Here is a 21,241-nt window from a genome sequence, read left to right as displayed (position 1 = left end):
CATGATTAAGCTTTTGGCTCTCGCAAAAGAGGAAATTTGCAAGGCATATTGCTTTAAAAATAACTTTAGCACTATCCACAGGGGAAGTTTACACTTGCAACAAAGGCAGTTAGACAGAGGTACAATTCAAACTAGTACTAATTTACTCTCACGTGTAGCAAGTTCTCATGAGCAAGATAACATATAGCAAACACCTTTTCATGCATTAAATGAACAATTAACATTTATCCGTTACAAAGAAAATTGCTCTACTAAAATATGATTAATAAGTTGCTGACACAAAGAATAGACCGCGACATGAGCAAGAATCAAAGCTTTTTATTATCGATTTTTACATTGTTCACACAATTCTGTTTCATACAGAATAAAATTAACATTACACAAACAAGTAGCGGTAACCTATTCAACAACACATACAATTAGAAACAGACTAACTTCAAGCTTGCACAACAGTAACAATATGGGGTACCTTTTCATCATCAAAAGGCAAACTAACATAATCACGTGCAAACTCCTCTGCAATCTCCGAAGCCAGCTCACCATGTAAAGCCTTGCAATACATATACAACACAGCATTAGCCGAAATACTAATAAGCATAAACAACGTCACAAAACTCGAACTCAACACCGTCTGCGCAACAAACCCCGCACTTTTCCAAAAATCAAAACCGCCCTCAAACTTAACCAACGGCACTGAATGCAACCACAACGGAAACACAACCGTAACACAACCAAACAACAACAACCACAACGAAACCAATCTCATCCCCTTAACCAATACCCCACTCCGCCTTAACGCCTCAAACCCCCACTTACCCTCAACCACAACAACCACACACCCTAACACACAATGCACTTGCACATACACCAAAACCAACACCAAGCCAATCACAAACAACACCATCAACCAATTAAACCCAAACTCAACCTCGCCACCGAAAAACGAAACACTCACCACAACAAAAAACAAAAAAACCCCGAAAACCGCAAAAACCAAAAAAGCAAACAACAGTCCACAAAACATAGTAAAAACGATAGGAATAACATTTCTCAACAACGACTTCATACTCGAACTTAACCGAACCGGGCGCCCGTAAAATCCATGAATAACACTATAAGTAACAGTACAAACACCACAAACATATAAAAACCCAATAATCACAAAGAAAACAACAGGGGCAAAATGGTAAAATGGAGAATCGTAATTAGGGTTTGGGGTGGAGATTAGGATTAGGGTTTGGGGGTTAAGGAGATGAGAATCGAAGAGAGAGGAATGTAATTGGAGAAGAAGGGTGGGGTAAATAGTGATGAGGAAAGAGATGGGGAGGAGAGAGATGAGAGAGAGAGCTAAGAAGTGGCGAGAGTGGGCGTTGATTATGCTTTTTGTTTGGGAGAGAATTGATGTTAGGTTTATGCGCTCAGCTGAAAAAGATGAATCCATGGTGATTGTGGAGTTGCAGAGGCGATAGACACTGGATTATGAGAGAGACTTTGATGTCTTTATTCTTAAAAAAATAATTACATCATCATAATCTTAAATATTTTTATTAAAATATTTAAGAAATCAGGTGATTAAGGGTTTATCTCTTCCCAGGTTCTGGGTTCGATTCTCGCTCACCCCCGAAATTTATTACGACAAATACTCAATTATAAGGCATATAAGTCAAATTAGTCAAAAAAAGACATCATTATTATACTCTCTAGTACATTCCGTAAAAAATTGGATGAAAATCCGACTAAATTTAAGAAATTGACTTGAATAAATTCACTATGACATTCGTCAATACATTCCGTCAAAATTTGGATGAAAATCCGACTAAATTTGAGAAATTGGCTTGAATAAATTAACTATGACATGTATAGTTAGCTGAAGCAGTATTTTATGAATCTGCAATCGGGTTATCAAATTCAAAATATTTTCATTCAGGTCACGGATTATTATATCAGTTAAAAATTGAAAAGAAAGAGCGAAAAACACTCATATATACACGTCAAGGGTTCTCCTACAACATCTTTTTACAAAAAAATGCATATATTATCATCAATGATTTCACTTACAAAAACTTCATCTTATTGATTTATTATCATTCATATATATCCTTAGATCATTGTAAAATATATTGCAAGTTTTGGGTCAATTAGTTGACCAAAACACCGCTTAATGTAACTAGAACCGGCAATTTCGTACACGACATGATAATACGACACGAAAACGACACGAAAATAACGGGTTTCGTTTAACATTTTTGGTACACGAACACGAAATTACACGAATAAATTTAGTGTCAGTTTTGGGTTTACACTTGGGTACACGAAATGAGAAATGAAAGTACACGAAACATATAAATATTTAAATAAATTTATCAAAATTATAAGAATACATATATCATACAATAATATTTTACATATAATATTTAAGGAAAATAGATTCAAAATTAAGTTTCATAAGACTTTATTGCACTTTAGTCTTTATGACTTATTGACTTAATACTCGACTAGTAAAGATTTAAAATTTAAATATATATTTATCTTTATCTTTATTTTTATTATTAATTTTAAATTACACGAAACGTACACGAAATAAAGGTACACGAACACGAAACAAAACCAATTTTTAACGGTTCGTGTTTGGGTTAGGCATTCATGACACGAAACACGAAATTACACGAATTAATTTAGTGTCGATTTTGGGTTTACACATGGGTACACGAAATGGGAAATGAAAGTACACGAAATATATAAATATTTAAATAAATTTATCAAAATTATAAGAATACATATATCATACAATAATATCTCCTTAAATAAATAATAGTTTCTGCAGCCTCTTTTAAGCAGTATATATTGATGTAAGAAAATGCCCTCGGTTACCAGTTGTATTACATGTCTTGGAATTTTGCTATTAAAATAATATTAACCCCTTAACCCACTTGCATTTGCCAATTAAATTAATATAAGCATTGAAAAGTCTTAAAGCTTTTTCTGTAAGCTTTCCCAGTTAGTGAAGGGTTAGACATAATTTTATTGGTTGTTCAGCTCAAGCAATTTAGTCAAGTGCAGATATACAAGCTATCTATTGGAGAGTAATTTCTTCAGGAGGAGAACTGATCATCCCGTAGGGCCTATATTTCATAGCGATTCCTCCAAAAATGGTATGTTCGAGTCTTTTGCTTCGTTTAAAGCTTTTTCTGTAAGCTTTCCCAGTTAGTGAATGGTTAGATGTAATTTTATTGGTTGTTCAGCCCAAGCAATTTAGTCAAATGCAGATATACAAGCTATCTATTGGAGAGTGATTTCTTCATGAGGAGAACTGATCATCCCGTAGGGCCTATATTTCATAGTGATTCCTCCAAAAATGGTATGTTCGAGACTTGTGCTTCGTAAATTCATTATCTTCTGTTTTCTTATAACTCATCCTGAATGTAATAGGCCAGTACTGAACCAAAATCATGGCATATGTTTTCGTCGGAGGATATGATTGGGGGTTATGCTCGGAAGAAAGTGGTAAAATCGAAGAAGAAATATTACAAAGATTTGCCAGCAGGTGATGTACATGTTCGTCTATCCCATATTACCAGTAGTAGTGTACAATCTAAGGGCAAAGAGAGGATGACTAAAGTTTCTCTGCAAGTCACATCTGAACGAAATATAGTGGGAACTCCTTCATCAAAATTGTCTAGAGTTTTGTTTGGTGGAGAGGCGCCCTTGCACACTCCTGATAGTGGTGAGTTAACCTGCCTCAATGTGCTGCAAGCTCTATTTCAGTTTTTTAAATTTTATATTATTGAAATGTTGTTGCAATCAGGCAGGTGCGTATTGGAGTTCAAATATTACAGAGGAATTTCCACTACCGTTTGATGTGCATTCTTCATATGTGAAGAGGAAGAGATGTGAATTTTCCGGTGACTTTGGTCGAACTTTATTTAGATCCCATACAATAGAATACAGTGAGCCTGCTGATGACTTTCTGGAAGGTAACATTCTATGTGTACTCCACATTAGCTATGAAATTGGGGGCTGGGTATTATAAGATAAACTCCTCTTCTTTTTGCAGGTTCAAATGTTGAGATGCCTCATCTCTTTAGTTCTGACTTTGAGGGTTCTGGGAACTTCAATGGTAATGCAGAGGATTTCAGTGACAGCGGAGGTTATTCTTCTTGTGAAGAGTCTGATGAAATTGACAAAGGCCTTGGTATTTATTGCCCGGAGACATAATATATATTACTGATGCATGTATCACCGAGTTTCAGTTTAATCACTTTTTGTTATGTATGTCAATTGTAGAAGAAGGTATGATTCAGTTGAACCCAGACAGGAATAAGAGACGTTCCAAGCGCTTTATTCCGGAAGAGTATTCCAGTTTGGGGGCACCTTCTGAAATATGCTCAAAGTGCAGTGCTCGAATGTGAAAACAAGAAAGGGTGAATAAGAATGTGACTAAGGGTCCTCCTATATTTTAACTCTGTTGTATGAAGGGGACCGTTAAATTGCCAGAGGTGCATCCTACTCCGCAGTACCTTTTGGAATTGTATAATGACTTTGTCCGAGGTCCAATCTTTCGACGTATGATAAGGCTTTACAATTGTATGTTTAGCTTTACCTCAACTGGTGGTAATATAGATCATTTGATAAATAAGGGGAGAGGTCCTTATATTTATAGATTGAATGGTCAAAATCATTGTTATTCCTAGTGGACTAACAATGAGATTTACAGAAGGGGGGTTGAATGTAAATCTCAAAACTTTTTCAAGTTTTGAGCAGTTTATGAAAGTTGTGTGTTCAAGAAGAACAAGTGTGTGAATTGCTTTAAGCTAATACAGACAGATATATATTCAAGCACAAATGTAAAGAACACAACAGACCTTAAAAACTTTTCTGGTGGATTTGTTGTTCCACCAGAGATGGTATTTTAGAAAATCTGTGATTAACCAATGTTGATCACAGCTGCATCCTAGTTCAAACTAGATGAATTTTCTCTCAATATTTTTCTAAACAGCTCTGGAAAATCTCTCATCTAATTACTAGCTTCTACTTGGTTTATATATTACCAAGTGTACAAGTGAAGAACAATATAAAATACAGTAATAAAATAAGATCTTCACTTGCTTCTTTTCCTGTTCACTCCAGTACTTTGTTGACTATTGCATCTTTGTACTAGAGAAGAACGGCTGCTTTTTCTGTTGTTCCTGAAATTCGGCTACCACATCTCAGTTGTCTCTATCAACCCATGTGCCTCTGTTTGTAGGTACAACTACCCCTTATCAACGGCTAATCATCAGAACATCCGTTGAAGCTTTCATCCGTTGATGCACTCATCCGTTGAAGGATGTTATCCGTTGAAGCTTTCATCCGTTGATGCACTCATCCGTTGAAGGATGTTATCCGTTGATGACTTTATCCGTTGAAGCTTTAGAGACATCCGTTGAAGCTTAGCTTCTCATCCGTTGAAGGTCTTTAAGTCATCCGTTGATACCACTTCACTTATACAAAATTACAAGGCATGAAGTATTTACAATTGGCCTTCCTATCTGCATATCATCTAGTAGTCAACATGACTCATAGTTTCTCTCAACTTCCAAGAATTACATTTTAAATACAGAGACTGAAATATGCTACAACACTAGACTTATTTCTAAGTAAAGCTACACCATCAACGGATAGCCAAAGTGGTCTTATCCGTTGAGGCTACAGACACTAAATTTCTACTTAAGTATTTTGTTAAACATATCATCAAACTAATGCACATACATTCCTAACAATCTCCCCCTATTTATGTCTATAAGAATTGTAGGCATAAATTCAGGGTTAACTTGATGATAACAAAACACTTAACAGATATATGAATTGAAACTAAGTAGAAATTTAAAAATGCTGCAAAAGTGTATGTACTAGGAGATAATTGAAGATTTACAGTGTTTCCAAGGACACTCCTTTAGTCTGAGCAAATCATCTTTTTCTTCTTTGTTCCCTGGTTTTCTTTCCTAGCCTTTTGTCATTTTCCTCAATTTGGAGTTGGAGTTGTCTGAAGAATTCAGCTTCATCTTCAACACTGACATCCAACTTAGATTGCATTTCTTTGAGAGTTTCATTGCTGGCAATCTTGAGTTGGTCTTCAAGTCTGAAAAATCTTCTGACTCCTTTATCATCTCTAAATTCCATCAACCAATGAGGTGATTTAAGAATTTTCATTTCCCTTTCTTGAATGAGTAAAGTCCTGGGTAAAGCATTGGGCTCCCTCCAAGTTTTCCTTATATTGGCTATCTTGTTGAGAATTTCAGTCTTGGCAGTTCTGGTAAAGCCAGAATCCTTTTGTATAGCTGAATAGACTCTAATCAAGGTAGAGTAGCCTTCATCCAGAATCCTGTGGAGAGGCCATGTTCTTTCCCCAGCTCCTTTATATCTGAACACTAATCTCTCTGGTAACTGTCTGTAGGCAGCTATTCCCCTTACATCCTCCAGCTCATCCAGATAGAGTTCAATGTCTGAAATTTCTTTTATGTCACAGATGTGAACATAATCATCTTTAGAAATGGGTGACTTAGGCTTAGGTTTTTGTTTTTGAGTGAATTTCTTAGAGGTTATGGGAGGTGTAGATTTTGGTTTTCTTTTCTGTTTCTTTGGTAGTGGAAGAGTGGTTAGAAAGGTAGGCAATTTGATAGTGTCCCAATCAATAGGTTCCTCTTTTGGAATGATTGGTTCACCATGGATGTTTATTGTGGGATCAGCAACAAGGGGTTCAGGTATGGAAGGTAGTGGTTTAGATATAGATTTGGTTACTTCAGTGTTATCTCCACTCCTTCTATGTGCCTTGGCCTTTCTTCTGTTTCCCTTCTGCCATTCCTCTCTTTCTTCCACACTCTCACCAAATATACTCCCTAAAACCTCATCTAGGTTTGTAGTCTTGTCTTCACCCCTGACTTCAATCCCTTTTTCTTTTTCAACTAGACTTGACTTTAGCTGTTGTTCAAGCTTTGCTTGTGCTCTTTTGTCAGCCTTTAATTGCTTGTCTTCTTCCTTCTTGGCTATTGAGAATTTGGGATGTCCTTGCATCACACATATGCTCTTTCCCTCTCTAATGATAATAGCTCTATTTCTCCTTACAGCCTCATCCATGGTCTTTTTGAGATAAGCAATACTTCTGCCTAAAATCTTGTTCTCATCAGCTTTTGGAGGAGGAAAGTCCACTTCTTTTAAAGGATTCTTTGTTGAGTCCTTATTGGATCTTTCATTGGGCTTGAGAATTATAGCTTGTAGTTCTTTGGAAGAAGCTTCTCCATCCTTATGACTCCCTACTGGCATGAGCTCCATGTTGATTGGTTCAATTTTTGTGCTGTATTTCACAGATGTTGATTTGTCTTGTGTAGAACCAAACAACAGTTGCAACCTTTCATCAATTCTCCTCCTTTGCTCTTTCACTTGAATTTCAGCTGCTGCTAGCTGAATCAAATCAATTCCATCAGGCTTGCCCTTGATTTGAATGATTGGAGAAGTAGTGATGGCAGGAACTAGCACTTTAGATATGTTGACTTTTGTAGATGGCTCTCCTTCCCCTTCCCTTTTACTCTCCCCCTTTTTGTTATCATCAAGGAGAGGGGTCAAGCCTTGTGCTTTTGCCAGCTGCATTAGGAGACTGGTTTGAGATTGTTGATTGTGAAGAATGGTGGCCACAGAATTTTCAATAACTTGAACTCTGTCTTCTAACTTGGCCAACCGTTTTTCAGTAACAGATTCTTTCTTCAATCTCAAAACCAAGTCCTGCAATGTACCATAGGGCATGACTGAATCCAATTTTTCTGAAGTATAGGTTTTCAAGTCAGCAATATCCTTCCTGAGATCATCCATACTCAGATTCTGCTTCACTTGCTGCAGCTTCATGAGATGCAGTGAGTCCAGGTGAGCTTGAAGGATAGCCTTGATACTTGCATGTGAAGTATTCTGAATGGCCTGTTGAATAGTGTTGATTTGTTTGACTAAAGAGACATTGAATTCCCCTGATTTGTACTCCTTAGTCAAGGCCCATTCAGGTAGATTTGGAATTGAACTAGGGCCTTCATCTCCCCCTAAGTTCATGCTTCCATCAAAAGAAATAGAGTCATCATCATCAGAATTTGCTCCAAATTCCTCAGATGGCTCACCAGCTGTAGAAGGCATTTTGTTAATGGTAGCTTTATCCCTTTGAAGAGATTCTATTGTGTGCACTAGATGTAGTGACCTTTCTGCTTTCTCATTGCCCTGAGCAGCCAACAGTTGATAGGCTGTCACAGGATGAGTAAAAGTGTCAGCATCCAAGGAAATGTTATCAATTACAGCTTTATAATGTTGCTGAAATTGTCTTTCCTTTTCAGCATCATCCACAATCATTGACTCATTAGCAATGGCTGGTTCCACCCTTGTATCTACTGTACCTGCTTTTCTCTCTTTTTCTCTATGTTCTTGCATCAGGGGCTCCCCCTGGCTCACACAACTCACTCCCTCACCTTCACCTACTAAGGTGGTACTCCACTCACTTACTTTTGCCATGCTGGAAGAAATAGCATGCATTTTTGAGCTCTCAATCTCTCCTTTTGCCTGGGAGCAACCCAGCCTCTCACTCAAATTGTCACTCCCTTCCCTCAATCCTAAGAGTGATTGCACAGTATTCATGTCTTCTACACTTGGGATTAATTCAGTTATTTGTGTAGAGACTGTCAACGGATTTGGAATATCCGTTGAAGGTGAAACTGATGTTATCAACGGATAACTGCTGTTAAGCTTATCCGTTGAAGAACAACCACTTGTCAACGGATGAGTGATATCCGTTGAAGAAGGAAAAGAAGTTGAAATTGAAAGTGATATAACTGTTGAATCTGTGTAGATTGATTTGAGATGTGGTGACACAGATCCTTCAATTATATCTGAAAGAATTTGCGGGTGATCCAACAAATCATCCAAGAGATGATGATCACCTGTATTTGAGTGGGGTTCTCCCTGAGTTGTAAAGAGGGAGAATCAGGAATTGATGGGAATAACATATCCACATCCAGAGATGGTGATGAAGTGTTTGGTGATTGATGTGTGATTATTGTGAGAGAATGGGGCTGTGACTCCACATTTATTGGAGTCACATCAAACTGAGTTTGAGAAGGCATAGATACAGATGGATGTATCTGTGCAGTGTGTGCACCCTGTGTAGAAGATTGGGTTCTAGCCTTCTTTCTTCTAATAAAGGCTTTTGTTGGTGAGTGTTTGGCTTTAGTGTCCCTCCCTCGTTTGTTCTGTGTTCCTGGTTTGGAACTATTTTCAATAGTAACATCCTTTTGGGAGGATGCTACTAGGGATGTGCTAGATACCTTTTCAACCACCACAGCTTTTTGAGAAACTGTGGCTTGGCTAGCTTGGGAAGCACTCAACTTTCCTTCCTTATCCTGGGGGTTTCTTTGATGTTCACCCCTCCCCTCACCACTCACACCCTGTTCACTCACCTCAGGGTTAATAGTTGGTGTTACAACTGTTGTCTTTTGAGAAACAACAGAGGTGGATTTCTTTGTCTTTGATTTTGAAAGTTTAGTTTTGGTGACCTTGGTAGAAATCTGTTGGGGCATCACAGATTTCATGGCCACACTAGAAGATAAAGAAATAGAGGGGTTGGAAGAAGTAGGAGTTGTAGAAGCAATTACCTCACCTACCTGAGGTGCATTCATGATTGGTAAATATACCAATGACACACTACTGTTAAGATCCATTCTCATCAAGTCTGCAAGAACTCTTTTCTCTTGTGCCCAGCACTTGAGTTTATTATTCTCATTGATTATGACTAAACCTTCAGCAACATGGTTAGCCAATAACATAAAGAATCTAGCATAATAGATGTTATTAGGTCTATTAGCTTTGTTACCTAATCTAGTACCTAATTCTAGCATCACATAGTTGCTAAAGTTAAAATACCTATCAGAAACAAGCATATAGAGCATATTAACCAGAGATGAAGTTATGGCATCAAAATTACTAATTTTCCCAGAGAAAACCTTTATAAAGGCATCCCCAAGGAAACTCCATTCTTTCCTAAGGCCTTTTCTTCTAATACTCCCTAAATTAGCAGAGTTAAGAGAATAACCTATGGAATCTAACATGCTGGATACATCACTATCAGTGTGTGGTGTCATGGCATTGTTCTCAGGCAATTTAAAACATGCTTGTAAATCATCACAGTTAATACAGTGAGTTTTACCTTTGAGAGTGAAGGAGATAGTCATATCCATGGAGTTGAACTCAGCAGTTGTCCAAATCTCCTCAACTACTTCACAGAAAATTGTTGGGGCTTCCAGCATTGCATAGCTTTTCTACCAAAGCTATGAAATTGTTCTTTTCATAGATGAACCCAGATTGAGACATAATCTTCACGACTGGTGCCATTGTTGTGAGTAGAAATTGCAGAGAATAACTTGAAGTTTTTGCAGAGAGAAAATGGTAAATGCTTGAAATTTTAAGAAAGCGTAAAGTAAAAATGAACAATCAGAAGGACTTATATGCTTTCTCAAATTAATAAACAAAAATATAAAATAAAGATTTATCAATAAATATGCGTTAGTGAATTTCAGCCGTTTTAAGAATAAACTGTAAGTATTCTAAAAACTACCTTTAAAACCAATACACACAGATGTATGTATGAGTATCAACGGTTAAGAGAATAGAATCAACGGCTGTTAAACACCTGAATCGATTGATGTGACATTTCAACGGATAAGGCAAATTGTCATCCGTTGAAAGGTACTTCAGTTTTATCCGTTGACGGATAAAAATTCCAGAAATGTATTTGTCTTTCAACGGATAATGATTATCCGTTGATAGAGCAATTTTGACTTTTAACGGATAGGGAACATCCGTTGATGGAATAAACTATGTTAAAAGTCAAATTTGTTCTTAGCAACTAATATATTTCAGGCTTCAATTCAAATTGCAATAAAGACATGAATTTTAAGAGTAATTAAGCATACCTAGCTCACTTACCAATCTTGTGAATGTTGATTCATCAAGTGGCTTGGTAAATATGTCAGCAATTTGTTGTTCACTTGGAACAAAATGTAGTTCCACTGTACCATTCATGACATGCTCCCTAATGAAGTGGTACTTGATATCAATGTGCTTGGTCCTTGAGTGCTGCACAGGATTCTCTGTTATGGCTATGGCACTTGTGTTGTCACAAAAGATAGGAATTCTATCAACATGAAGTCCATAGTCAAGGAGTTGGTTCCTCATCCATAACACTTGAGAACAGCAACTTCCAGCAGCAATGTATTCAGCCTCAGCTGTAGAAGTAGAGACTGAATTTTGCTTTTTGCTAAACCATGATACAAGCTTGTTTCCCAGGAATTGGCAGGAGCCTGTTGTACTTTTCCTATCTATTTTGCAACCTGCATAGTCTGCATCTGAATAACCAATTAGATCAAAGCCAGATTCTCTAGGATACCAAATACCTAAATTTGGTGTACCCTTGAGATATCTGAAAATCCTTTTGATAGCAATTAAGTGAGACTCCCTAGGATCAGCTTGGAATCTAGCACATAGACATGTAGCAAACATTATATCTGGTCTGCTAGCAGTTAAATATAAAAGTGAACCAACCATGCCTCTATAACTTGTAATATCCACAGACCTTTCAGTCTTATTTAATTCAAGTTTGGTGGCAGTGGCCATGGGAGTTTTTGCAGATGAACATTCCATTAAGTCAAACTTCTTTAAAAGATCATAAATATATTTAGTTTGACTAATGAAAATTCCATCACTAACTTGTTTAACTTGTAAACCAAGAAAATAGGTTAGTTCTCCCATTAGGCTCATTTCATAATTACTTTGCATTAGCTTAGCAAACTTTTTGCAAAGTTTATCATCTATAGAGCCAAATATTATGTCATCTACATAAATTTGAACAAGTATACTAGAGCCATTAACATCCCTAAAGAAGAGAGTTTTATCAACAGTACCTCTAGTGAAGTGATTCTCCAAAAGAAATTTTGATAAGGTTTCATACCAGGCTCTAGGTGCTTGCTTCAGTCCATAGAGTGCTTTCAACAGATAATACACATAGTCTGGAAAATTTGGATCTTCAAATCCTGGAGGTTGACTTACATAGACTTCTTCCTCTAATTTCCCATTTAGAAATGCACTCTTGACATCCATTTGATAGACTTTGAAATTGGCATGGGCTGCATGGGCTAGAAATATTCTGATGGCTTCAAGTCTTGCAACAGGAGCATATGTTTCATCAAAATCTATTCCCTCTTGCTGAGAATAGCCTTTAGCAACCAGTCTGGCTTTATTCCTTATGATAATGCCATTTTCATCCATCTTGTTTCTGAATACCCACTTTGTGTCAATAGGACTCTTGTTCTTTGGTTTGGGTACCAGCTTCCATACTTGGTTTCTCTCAAATTGGTTCAGCTCTTCCTGCATAGCTAATATCCAATCTGGATCCAATAGAGCTTCTTCCACTTTCTTAGGTTCCTCCTGAGACAGAAAACTACTATACAGACATTCATCTTGAGTGGCTTTTCTTGTTTGCACTTTAGATGATGCATCACCAATGATCAGTTCAAAGGGATGATTCTTGGTCCATTTCCTTTGTGGTGGAAGATGTGCTCTAGATGAGGTGGCCTCAGTATTGTCATGATGTGAGACAGAGTGTTGACTAGTTGAAACTCCCCCTGAGTTGTTGGTCCTTTGCAGGGAACTTGGAGTTCTATCAACTGATGATGTAAATCGATTATCCGTTGATGAACTATGATCAATGGATGCTTCATTTTGTACTTCAACGGATGATGCACTATGTCTTTCAACGGATACTGCATTGCCTCTATCAACGGATGCAGTATTTTGTGCATTATCCAAGGGCATGTTTTAAATCCCTTTTGAAGTGTCATCTCCATCAGTCTCCTCTTCACTATCATCACAATATATCTCAATGTTGTCAAATTTGAGTCTCTCATTATGTCCCTCATCTGTTAGTCCATCAATCTTTTTATCATCAAACACAACATGCACAGATTCCATAACAATGTTGGTTCTTAGATTGTAGACCCTATAAGATTTTCCAGCTGAGTAACCAACAAATATCCCTTCATCAGCCTTTGCATCAAACTTCCCTTTATGGTCAGATTGATTCCTCAGTATAAAGCATTTACATCCAAAGACATGAAGAAAGTTTAGAGTTGGTTTTCTTCTCTTGAACAACTGATAAGGAGTCATGCCTTTAGCTTGATTGATCAAAGAAATATTCTGAGTGAAGCAGGCACAATTAACAGCTTCAGCCCAGAAATATGTTGGTAACTTTGATTCTTCAAGCATTGTTCTGGCAGCTTCAATTAAAGATCTGTTCTTTCTTTCAACAACCCCATTTTGCTGAGGTGTTCTTGGAGCTGAGAACTCATGCATGATTCCATTTTCTTCACAGAACAGCCTTAATGTCAAATTCTTGAATTCAGTTCCATTGTCACTCCTGATATTTCTAACCTTCAAGTCAGGATGATTGTTGACTTGCCTGATGTGATTGATAATGATTTCACTTGCTTCATCCTTTGATCCAAGAAAATAGACCCATGAGAACTTTGAGAAATCATCTACAATCACTAAGCAATATCTTTTTCTTGCAATAGATAATACATTGACTGGTCCAAACAAATCCATATGTAGCAGCTGTAATGGTTCATCAATTGTTGTTTCAAGCTTCTTTTTGAATGATGCTTTCCTTTGTTTGCCTTTCTGACAAGCATCACACAAACCATCCCTTGAGAATTCAACTAGAGGGATTCCTCTAACTAAGTCCTTTTTGACTAGATCATTCATTGTCTTGAAATTCAAGTGAGATAGCTTCTTGTGCCATAGCCAACTTTCAACTGTGCTTGCTTTGCTGAAGAGACAAGTAATGGATTCTGCATCTGTAGAGTTGAAGTCAGCTATGTACACATTTCCTTTTCTAACTCCAGTTAGAACCACTTTGTTGTCTTTCTTACTAGTGACAACACAGGCTTCAGAATTGAAGGAAACTGTATTCCCTCTATCACATAGTTGACTGATGCTCAGTAAATTGTGCTTGAGACCATCAACTAATGCAACTTCATTAATGATGACATTCCTTGTTGAAATCAAGCCATATCCCATAGTAAACCCTTTGCTGTCATCTCCAAAGGTTATGCTAGGGCCAGCTCTCTCCTTGAACTCTGTGAGCAGGGAGAAATCTCCTGTCATGTGTCTTGAACAACCACTGTCCAAGTACCATAGATTTCTTCCATTTCCCTGCACACCATAAAATCAATCAATTTAATTTTGGTACCCAAGTTTCCTTGGGTCCATTCTTGTTAGCCTTTCTCCTAGACTTCATTCCTCCTGCATCTTTAGACTTAGGTAAGTTTGAGTCAACCTTGGTCTTAGATGTAGTTGGTTGAGGTGTAGGGTTAGTCACAGAATCATTTAGCACATTTGTAAAATTATTAGGCATTGATTGTGCAAACATGTTATTCCATATGGGCATATTGTATGGCATTTGAGGCATACTAAATGCAGCAAGATAAGGATTGTTAAAATATGGCATGTTTACAAAATGTGCATAAGGATTTTGTTGAGACATAACAGGCATAGCATGCAGAGGTGATGCAGACATATTAGGCATAGAAGAGGGTACATTTATGGGAGTCTTCTTAATGGATTTACAACTAGCAGATAGATGATTAACACTACTACAATGCACACAGCTTTTTCTAGGAGCATACCTATCAGGTGTGTAATTGTTGTGTTTATTAACTCCTACCTTCCCATTTCTGTTGGATTTTCTTTTAGATTCCTTTTTATCCTCAACCATCTTGAGCCTATTATTTAACTGTTCTAAGGTCATGTGCCCTACATTCACCTTACTGACATCTTTGGATGTGATTGCTTCTTCTTTGACAAAGTTCTTTGAAGTTGAACCAAACTTTTTGTTGAGTTTCTTTAGATTCTCTCTTTTAGAAACATCTGCCTGTTTTGATTGAGGAACCTTCAACGGATGCTCCTTTTCTTCCTTCAACGGATAACTTTCATCATCCGTTGATTCCACATCCGTTGACAGCCCATCATTTAATTCCAGTTTCTTTTTATTTTTATCCCAGGCAGTTTCACAGAATGATTCAATTCCTTGGACCTTAGCAATTTGAGCACTTACATCCCTAGATGTCTTCCAGGCTTTAATCACCTCTTGCTCTTTCTCTAATTGATTGGAAAGTATTTCTACTTTCTTAACAGATTCAGCTAGTTCATTTTCAACAGATATACAATGCAACTTTGTTTTCTCTAGGTCAATCATCTTATCTTCTAATAAAGCATTTCTATTACTTAAAAACAGATTGTTCTCTCTAATCCTACTATTTTCTTTAGCAAGAGATTTAAGAGACACACGCAAATGATACAATTCGGTAGACATGTCATTAAAAGCATCATTGCACTCTTCTTTAGTAAGCTGTGTTAAGTCAGTAGTGATTACCTGATTGCTTGATGAACTAACTTCATTTTCTTCAGAATCAGCCATGAGAGCAAGGTTGACATACTCCACATCTTCATCCTCTTCATCTCCATTAGCTGCCCAGTCCCTTTCTTGAGTAATGAAAGCCCTCTCCTTTTGCTTGAGTAGATCAAAATATTTCTTTTTGTAATCTACTTGTTCAAATTTCTTCTTTTCAGAAGTTGGCTTTCTGCACTCACCTGCAAAGTGTCCACTTATACCACAATTGAAACACTTGAACTTGGATTTGTTCACAGTGTTTTTGTGAGGTTTAGTGGCTCTAGTGTTTTTCTTGAATTTCATCTTTGCAAATCTTCTGGACAGAAATGCAAGATGCTCATCAATACCATCTGAGTCATCTTGGCTGGAGTTGTCTTCATTTTCAGCAACTTGCTCTTTCCCCTTGCTTGATTCCTGATTTCTTATACCATCTTTGGAGTTTGATGTAGATCTCGCAGTTTCTTGTCTGCATTTCCTCTCATCTTCAGCTACCAATGCAACTGAACTTCCTTTCTTTCTCCCCTTCTCCAATACCTCATCCTGTTCCAGCTCTAGTTCATAAGTCTTCAAGATTCCATACAATCTTTAAAGAGTGAAGTCCTTATAATCTTGAGAGTTTCTTAAGGAGACAGTCATGGGTTTCCATTCCTTTGGCAAGGATCTTAAAAATTTAAGATTTGAATCCTTCACCTGGTACACTCTTCCATACAGCTTCAGTCCATTCAACAGCTTTTGGAACCTATTGAATGTTTCATTTAAAGATTCATTTTCTTCAAAATGAAAGTATTCATACTGTTGAATGAGAAGCTGCATTTTGTTTTCTTTCACTTGTTCTGTACCTTCACACAGTAGTTGAACTGTGTCCCAAACCTCTTTGGCAGTTGTGCAATTTATCACATTATCAAACATATCCATGTTAAGACCATTAAACAAAATGTTCATAGCCTTCTTATCCTTGTGGACTTCTTCTGTGTCTTCCATTGTCCATTCTGCTCTAGGTTTTGGAATGGATTGACCAACAGCAACTGTGGCTATAGCAACTGTTGCTACTTTGTGGGGAATGTGAGGACCATTCTCAATGCAGTTTACATAACCTTCATCTTGGGAGAGTAGATGAAGGTGCATTTTCACCTTCCAATGGTGATAACTGTCTTTGTCAAGAACTGGGATCTTTACTCCAATATCCTTCTTACTCATCTTTGTTAGATTCCAAGATCTTTAAACTCTTTGTATGTCAAGAGCCTGCTCTGATACCAATTGTTATTCCTAGTGGACTAACAATGAGATTTACAGAAGGGGGGTTGAATGTAAATCTCAAAACTTTTTCAAGTTTTGAGCAGTTTATGAAAGTTGTGTGTTCAAGAAGAACAAGTGTGTGAATTGCTTTAAGCTAATACAGACAGATATATATTCAAGCACAAATGTAAAGAACACAACAGACCTTAAAAACTTTTATGGTGGATTTGTTGTTCCACCAGAGATGGTATTTTAGAAAATCTGTGATTAACCAATGTTGATCACAGCTGCATCCTAGTTCAAACTAGATGAATTTTCTCTCAATATTTTTCTAAACAGCTCTGGAAAATCTCTCATCTAATTACTAGCTTCTACTTGGTTTATATATTACCAAGTGTACAAGTGAAGAACAATATAAAATACAGTAATAAAATAAGATCTTCACTTGCTTCTTTTCCTGTTCACTCCAGTACTTTGTTGACTATTGCATCTTTGTACTAGAGAAGAACGGCTGCTTTTTCTGTTGTTCCTGAAATTCGGCTACCACATCTCAGTTGTCTCTATCAACCCATGTGCCTCTGTTTGTAGGTACAACTACCCCTTATCAACGGCTAATCATCAGAACATCCGTTGAAGCTTTCATCCGTTGATGCACTCATCCGTTGAAGGATGTTATCCGTTGAAGCTTTCATCCGTTGATGCACTCATCCGTTGAAGGATGTTATCCGTTGATGACTTTATCCGTTGAAGCTTTAGAGACATCCGTTGAAGCTTAGCTTCTCATCCGTTGAAGGTCTTTAAGTCATCCGTTGATACCACTTCACTTATACAAAATTACAAGGCATGAAGTATTTACAATTGGCCTTCCTATCTGCATATCATCTAGTAGTCAACATGACTCATAGTTTCTCTCAACTTCCAAGAATTACATTTTAAATACAGAGACTGAAATATGCTACAACACTAGACTTATTTCTAAGTAAAGCTACACCATCAACGGATAGCCAAAGTGGTCTTATCCGTTGAGGCTACAGACACTAAATTTCTACTTAAGTATTTTGTTAAACATATCATCAAACTAATGCACATACATTCCTAACAATCATCATGTTTTTGGTTCTTTGATTCCAGATGATAGTGAAACGCCAAAATTCTGTCAGTTGTACATTTACGATACTGCGAATGGGGTGAGTAATCGGTTACGGTGGGTTAATCCTGGTGATCAGACATCTGTTGATAGTGATGTTGTTCAGGGGCTTATCACCATGTTGGATGAAACCAATGAACTGGTTCACAAGTTCCGACAGCAGCGTGACAGATTTGAGAGTGGTGAAATTATTGATCTCGAGGTTACACTTAAAGTTTCGAGGGCAGAAAACGGGCGTGAGAATCATGTTGGCCCAAGTGACGAGGTAGCAGGTATAATTGTGGGTGATACGGAGGATACCTGTGGATTTCGGGATATAGTTATTGATGATAAAATTGAAGGGTTGGTGCGTGCATCATACGTTCACCCAAAATTGATGGCTGTGCAATATCCTTTACTTTTCCCACGGGGAGAAGACGGCTTTCACCCCAGAATTAAGTTCATTAAGGGTGCTGAAAATGCAACTCGGTCTCGTGGTTATTTGTCAATGAAGGATTATTATCAATATACGTTGCATGTTAGGAGCAATGAAGGTTTGTATTTGAGGTTGATATTGGTAATTTTATTTTGCTGATTATTTTCTTGGTTTGTAGCATTAAATTTATATTCTAACTAATGTCCATATTTTAATTTGCAGGTATGACACCGCGCCTCGGTGGCCGACTATTTCAGCAATATTTAGTTGATGCATTTTCGTCAATAGAACAAACTCGACTGTGGTGGTTCCGGGAACATCAAACTATACTATGTAATGAGTTGTATAGCCATATTTGTGACTCTGTGCGCAAAGGTGACTCTGATTCGTCCAATGTTGGTAAAGGCGTCATTCTTCCTGCTGGGTTTGTTGGTTCGAAGCGCTACATGCAACAGAATTTTCAGGATGCGTTGGATGTGTGTCGTTATATGGGTCATCCTGACATCTTTCTTACGATGACGTGCAATCCGCTATGGGATGAAATTTTGCAGATGATGGAGTATCTTCCAGGCTGCGATTCAGCAAATTATCCGGACATTATTACTCGTGTGTTTAGGTTAAAGCTTGATCAGCTTTTGGAAGACATAAAGAAAAATGGCTACTTTGGTGTTTGTAGCGAAGGTGCATGTGAAATTTACTTTATGTTTGTGGATTTAATATTACTTCTTATTTAGTACGTACTATTCATATTTCTGCGATTTGTGCCAGTTATGTACGTTGTTGAGTTTCAAAAGCGAGGTCTTCCGCACGTTCACATGTTGATTTGGCTTGACAGTGCTTCAAAAAAAAACTGAGACAGAATGTGGACAGGTTTGTTAGTGCAGAGATTCCAGACCCTGATTTGGATCCGGTTGGTTATGCAGCCGTGAAAGAATTCATGATTCATGGTCCTTGTGGATTACAAAATCCAAAATGTGCATGTATGAAAGATATGCATTGTATTAGGCATTTTCCAAAGAGGTATTCATTCTTGATTTTGCATAAATTAATTGCTTTAGAAAATCGTATTGATTTATAAACAATTTTATCTAGGTATTGTGATAATACCACTTTTGATGATAGTGGGTTTCCTATATACTGGCATCGCCAACAAGATATTTCAGTTCATGTTCGTAAGGCTGAATTGGACAATCAATGGGTCGTGCCATATAATCGTAATTTATTAGTCAAATATCAGTGCCATATGAATGTGGAGATTTGTTGTCATGCACGCAGCTTGAAATATCTATTCAAATATTGCTTAAAAGGTCACAATCGTGCCACAATCGAAGTTAATAGGAGGAAACGGAGGAAAAAAGCTGATTCTACTGAGGATGCTGTTGATGAGATAAGTGCATATTTTGATGGTAGATATTTGTGTGGGGTTGAAGCTGCATATAGGATATTTGGTTTTGCAATTCATCATAGGAGTATTTATGTGGAACGTTTGCCATTTCACCTTCCAAATCAAAGGAATTACACTTTCGTGCCAACGAGTCACTGGCCAAGGTTGCTGCCCGGGAGAAGTACAGGCAAAGTAAACTTGAAGCATTTTTCCAGCTTAATGGTGTTGATGAAGATGCACGTCAATACACTTATGATGAGATACCACAACATTACGTGTGGAATGATAGTGCAAGGCAGTGGAATAGAAGAAAACGAGGATTTCAGATTGGGAGGATTTGCTACACACACCACAATAGTGGTGAGTCTTGGTTCTTGAGATTGTTACTTACTAAAGTATGTGGTACGACTTCTTTTAAAAGTATTAGGACTGTTAATGGTGTTCATTTTGATACTTTTCGGGAAGCTTGCAAAGAATATGGTTTGCTAGAGGATGACAATGAGTGGCATGAGGTATTGTCTCAGTGTGCAAAAGGTGGTTTACCTCCCCAGATCCGACAACTTTTTGTTCACATTATTGTAAATTGCAAAGTGACTGATATTAAAAATCTGTGGAGTTGTCACTGGAAACATATGATTGAGGATATTTTGTTGAGGCGGCGCAGATTAGTAAAGAACGATAAATTAATTCTTAATGAAAAGCAGCTTGAGTTCTATGCCCTCGGTGGTATGTTAATTGTCATATTATGTTATTTGTCTTATCAATGTTATGCTCAATGATAACCTATGTCAGGATTATGTGAAAAATAAACTTTTTTTGTTTTGTAGAGATTCACGAGTTGCTTCGTTCTATTGGGAAGTCGTTGAAAATTTTTGATCAGTTACCTCAGCCTCCTGACAGTTACTTGAACTTTGGCAACAATAACTTGGTACTTGAAGAGGCCAATTACGATGTGTTGCAGATGAAAGTTGAGTATGAGAAGTTGTTGCAGAGTTGTAACCAAGAACAAATGCAAGTGCACAATATTGTGCTTCGGTCTATTAACAGTGGAGATGGTGGTCTTTTTTTTGTTTACGGCAGTGGGGGGTGTGAGAAGACCTACCTGTGGGGGACTCTCATAGCAAAATTACGGTCAGAGGGTGAAATTGTCCATCCTGTAGCAACATCTGGAATAGCAGCAACATTAATGCCTGGTGGGAGGACTGCGCACTCAAGGTTCAAAATTCCCATTATTCTTGATGAATTTTCTGTATGTGGTATAGGCCATAATTCAGATATTGCTCAACTGATCAAGCAAACTAGGCTCATTATTTGGGATGCGACTCATATGCAACATCGACATGCATTTGAGTGTTTAGATCATTCGTTAAAGGATATTATGAAAGCTGTTCATCCATCTCGCTTGGAGCTTCCTTTTGGTGGTATCACCGTCGTATTAGGTGGTGATTTTTGACAAATCTTGCCTGTGATCCCACTTGGTGAAAGAGCTGACGTTGTTTCAGCTGTCATTACACGTTCGCGGTTGTGGGATATTTGCAATTTTTTCCAGCTGAA

The 21,241-nt window shown here is 37.5% G+C and overlaps 2 protein-coding genes across 2 annotated transcripts; one reads left to right on the top strand and one right to left on the bottom strand.

Annotated features, from left to right (window-relative positions):
- Positions 1 to 298: 298 nt before the first annotated feature.
- LOC141704494 (uncharacterized) lies at positions 299 to 1,509 on the bottom strand. Its single transcript, XM_074507747.1, has one exon. It carries the CDS (start codon positions 1,439 to 1,441, stop codon positions 437 to 439), a length of 1,005 nt encoding a protein of 334 aa, XP_074363848.1. The 5' UTR covers positions 1,442 to 1,509; the 3' UTR covers positions 299 to 436.
- A 1,947-nt stretch (positions 1,510 to 3,456) lies between these two features.
- Positions 3,457 to 21,140, top strand: LOC141704500 (uncharacterized). The gene is made up of 11 exons (XM_074507753.1): positions 3,457 to 3,724; positions 3,810 to 3,974; positions 4,055 to 4,192; positions 4,285 to 4,395; positions 17,873 to 18,421; positions 18,526 to 18,984; positions 19,072 to 19,075; positions 19,174 to 19,323; positions 19,396 to 19,726; positions 19,771 to 20,413; positions 20,515 to 21,140. The coding sequence occupies exons 1-11, from the start codon at positions 3,457 to 3,459 to the stop codon at positions 21,138 to 21,140; spliced, it is 3,444 nt and encodes a 1,147-aa protein (XP_074363854.1).
- Positions 21,141 to 21,241: the final 101 nt, after the last annotated feature.

The sequence above is a fragment of the Apium graveolens genome, unplaced genomic scaffold, assembly GCF_009905375.1.
Source record: "Apium graveolens cultivar Ventura unplaced genomic scaffold, ASM990537v1 ctg7920, whole genome shotgun sequence".
In the NCBI taxonomy this organism is placed as follows: Eukaryota; Viridiplantae; Streptophyta; class Magnoliopsida; order Apiales; family Apiaceae; genus Apium; species Apium graveolens.
Note: the sequence above shows the minus strand (reverse complement) of the source record. Positions and strands in the feature narration are given on the sequence as shown.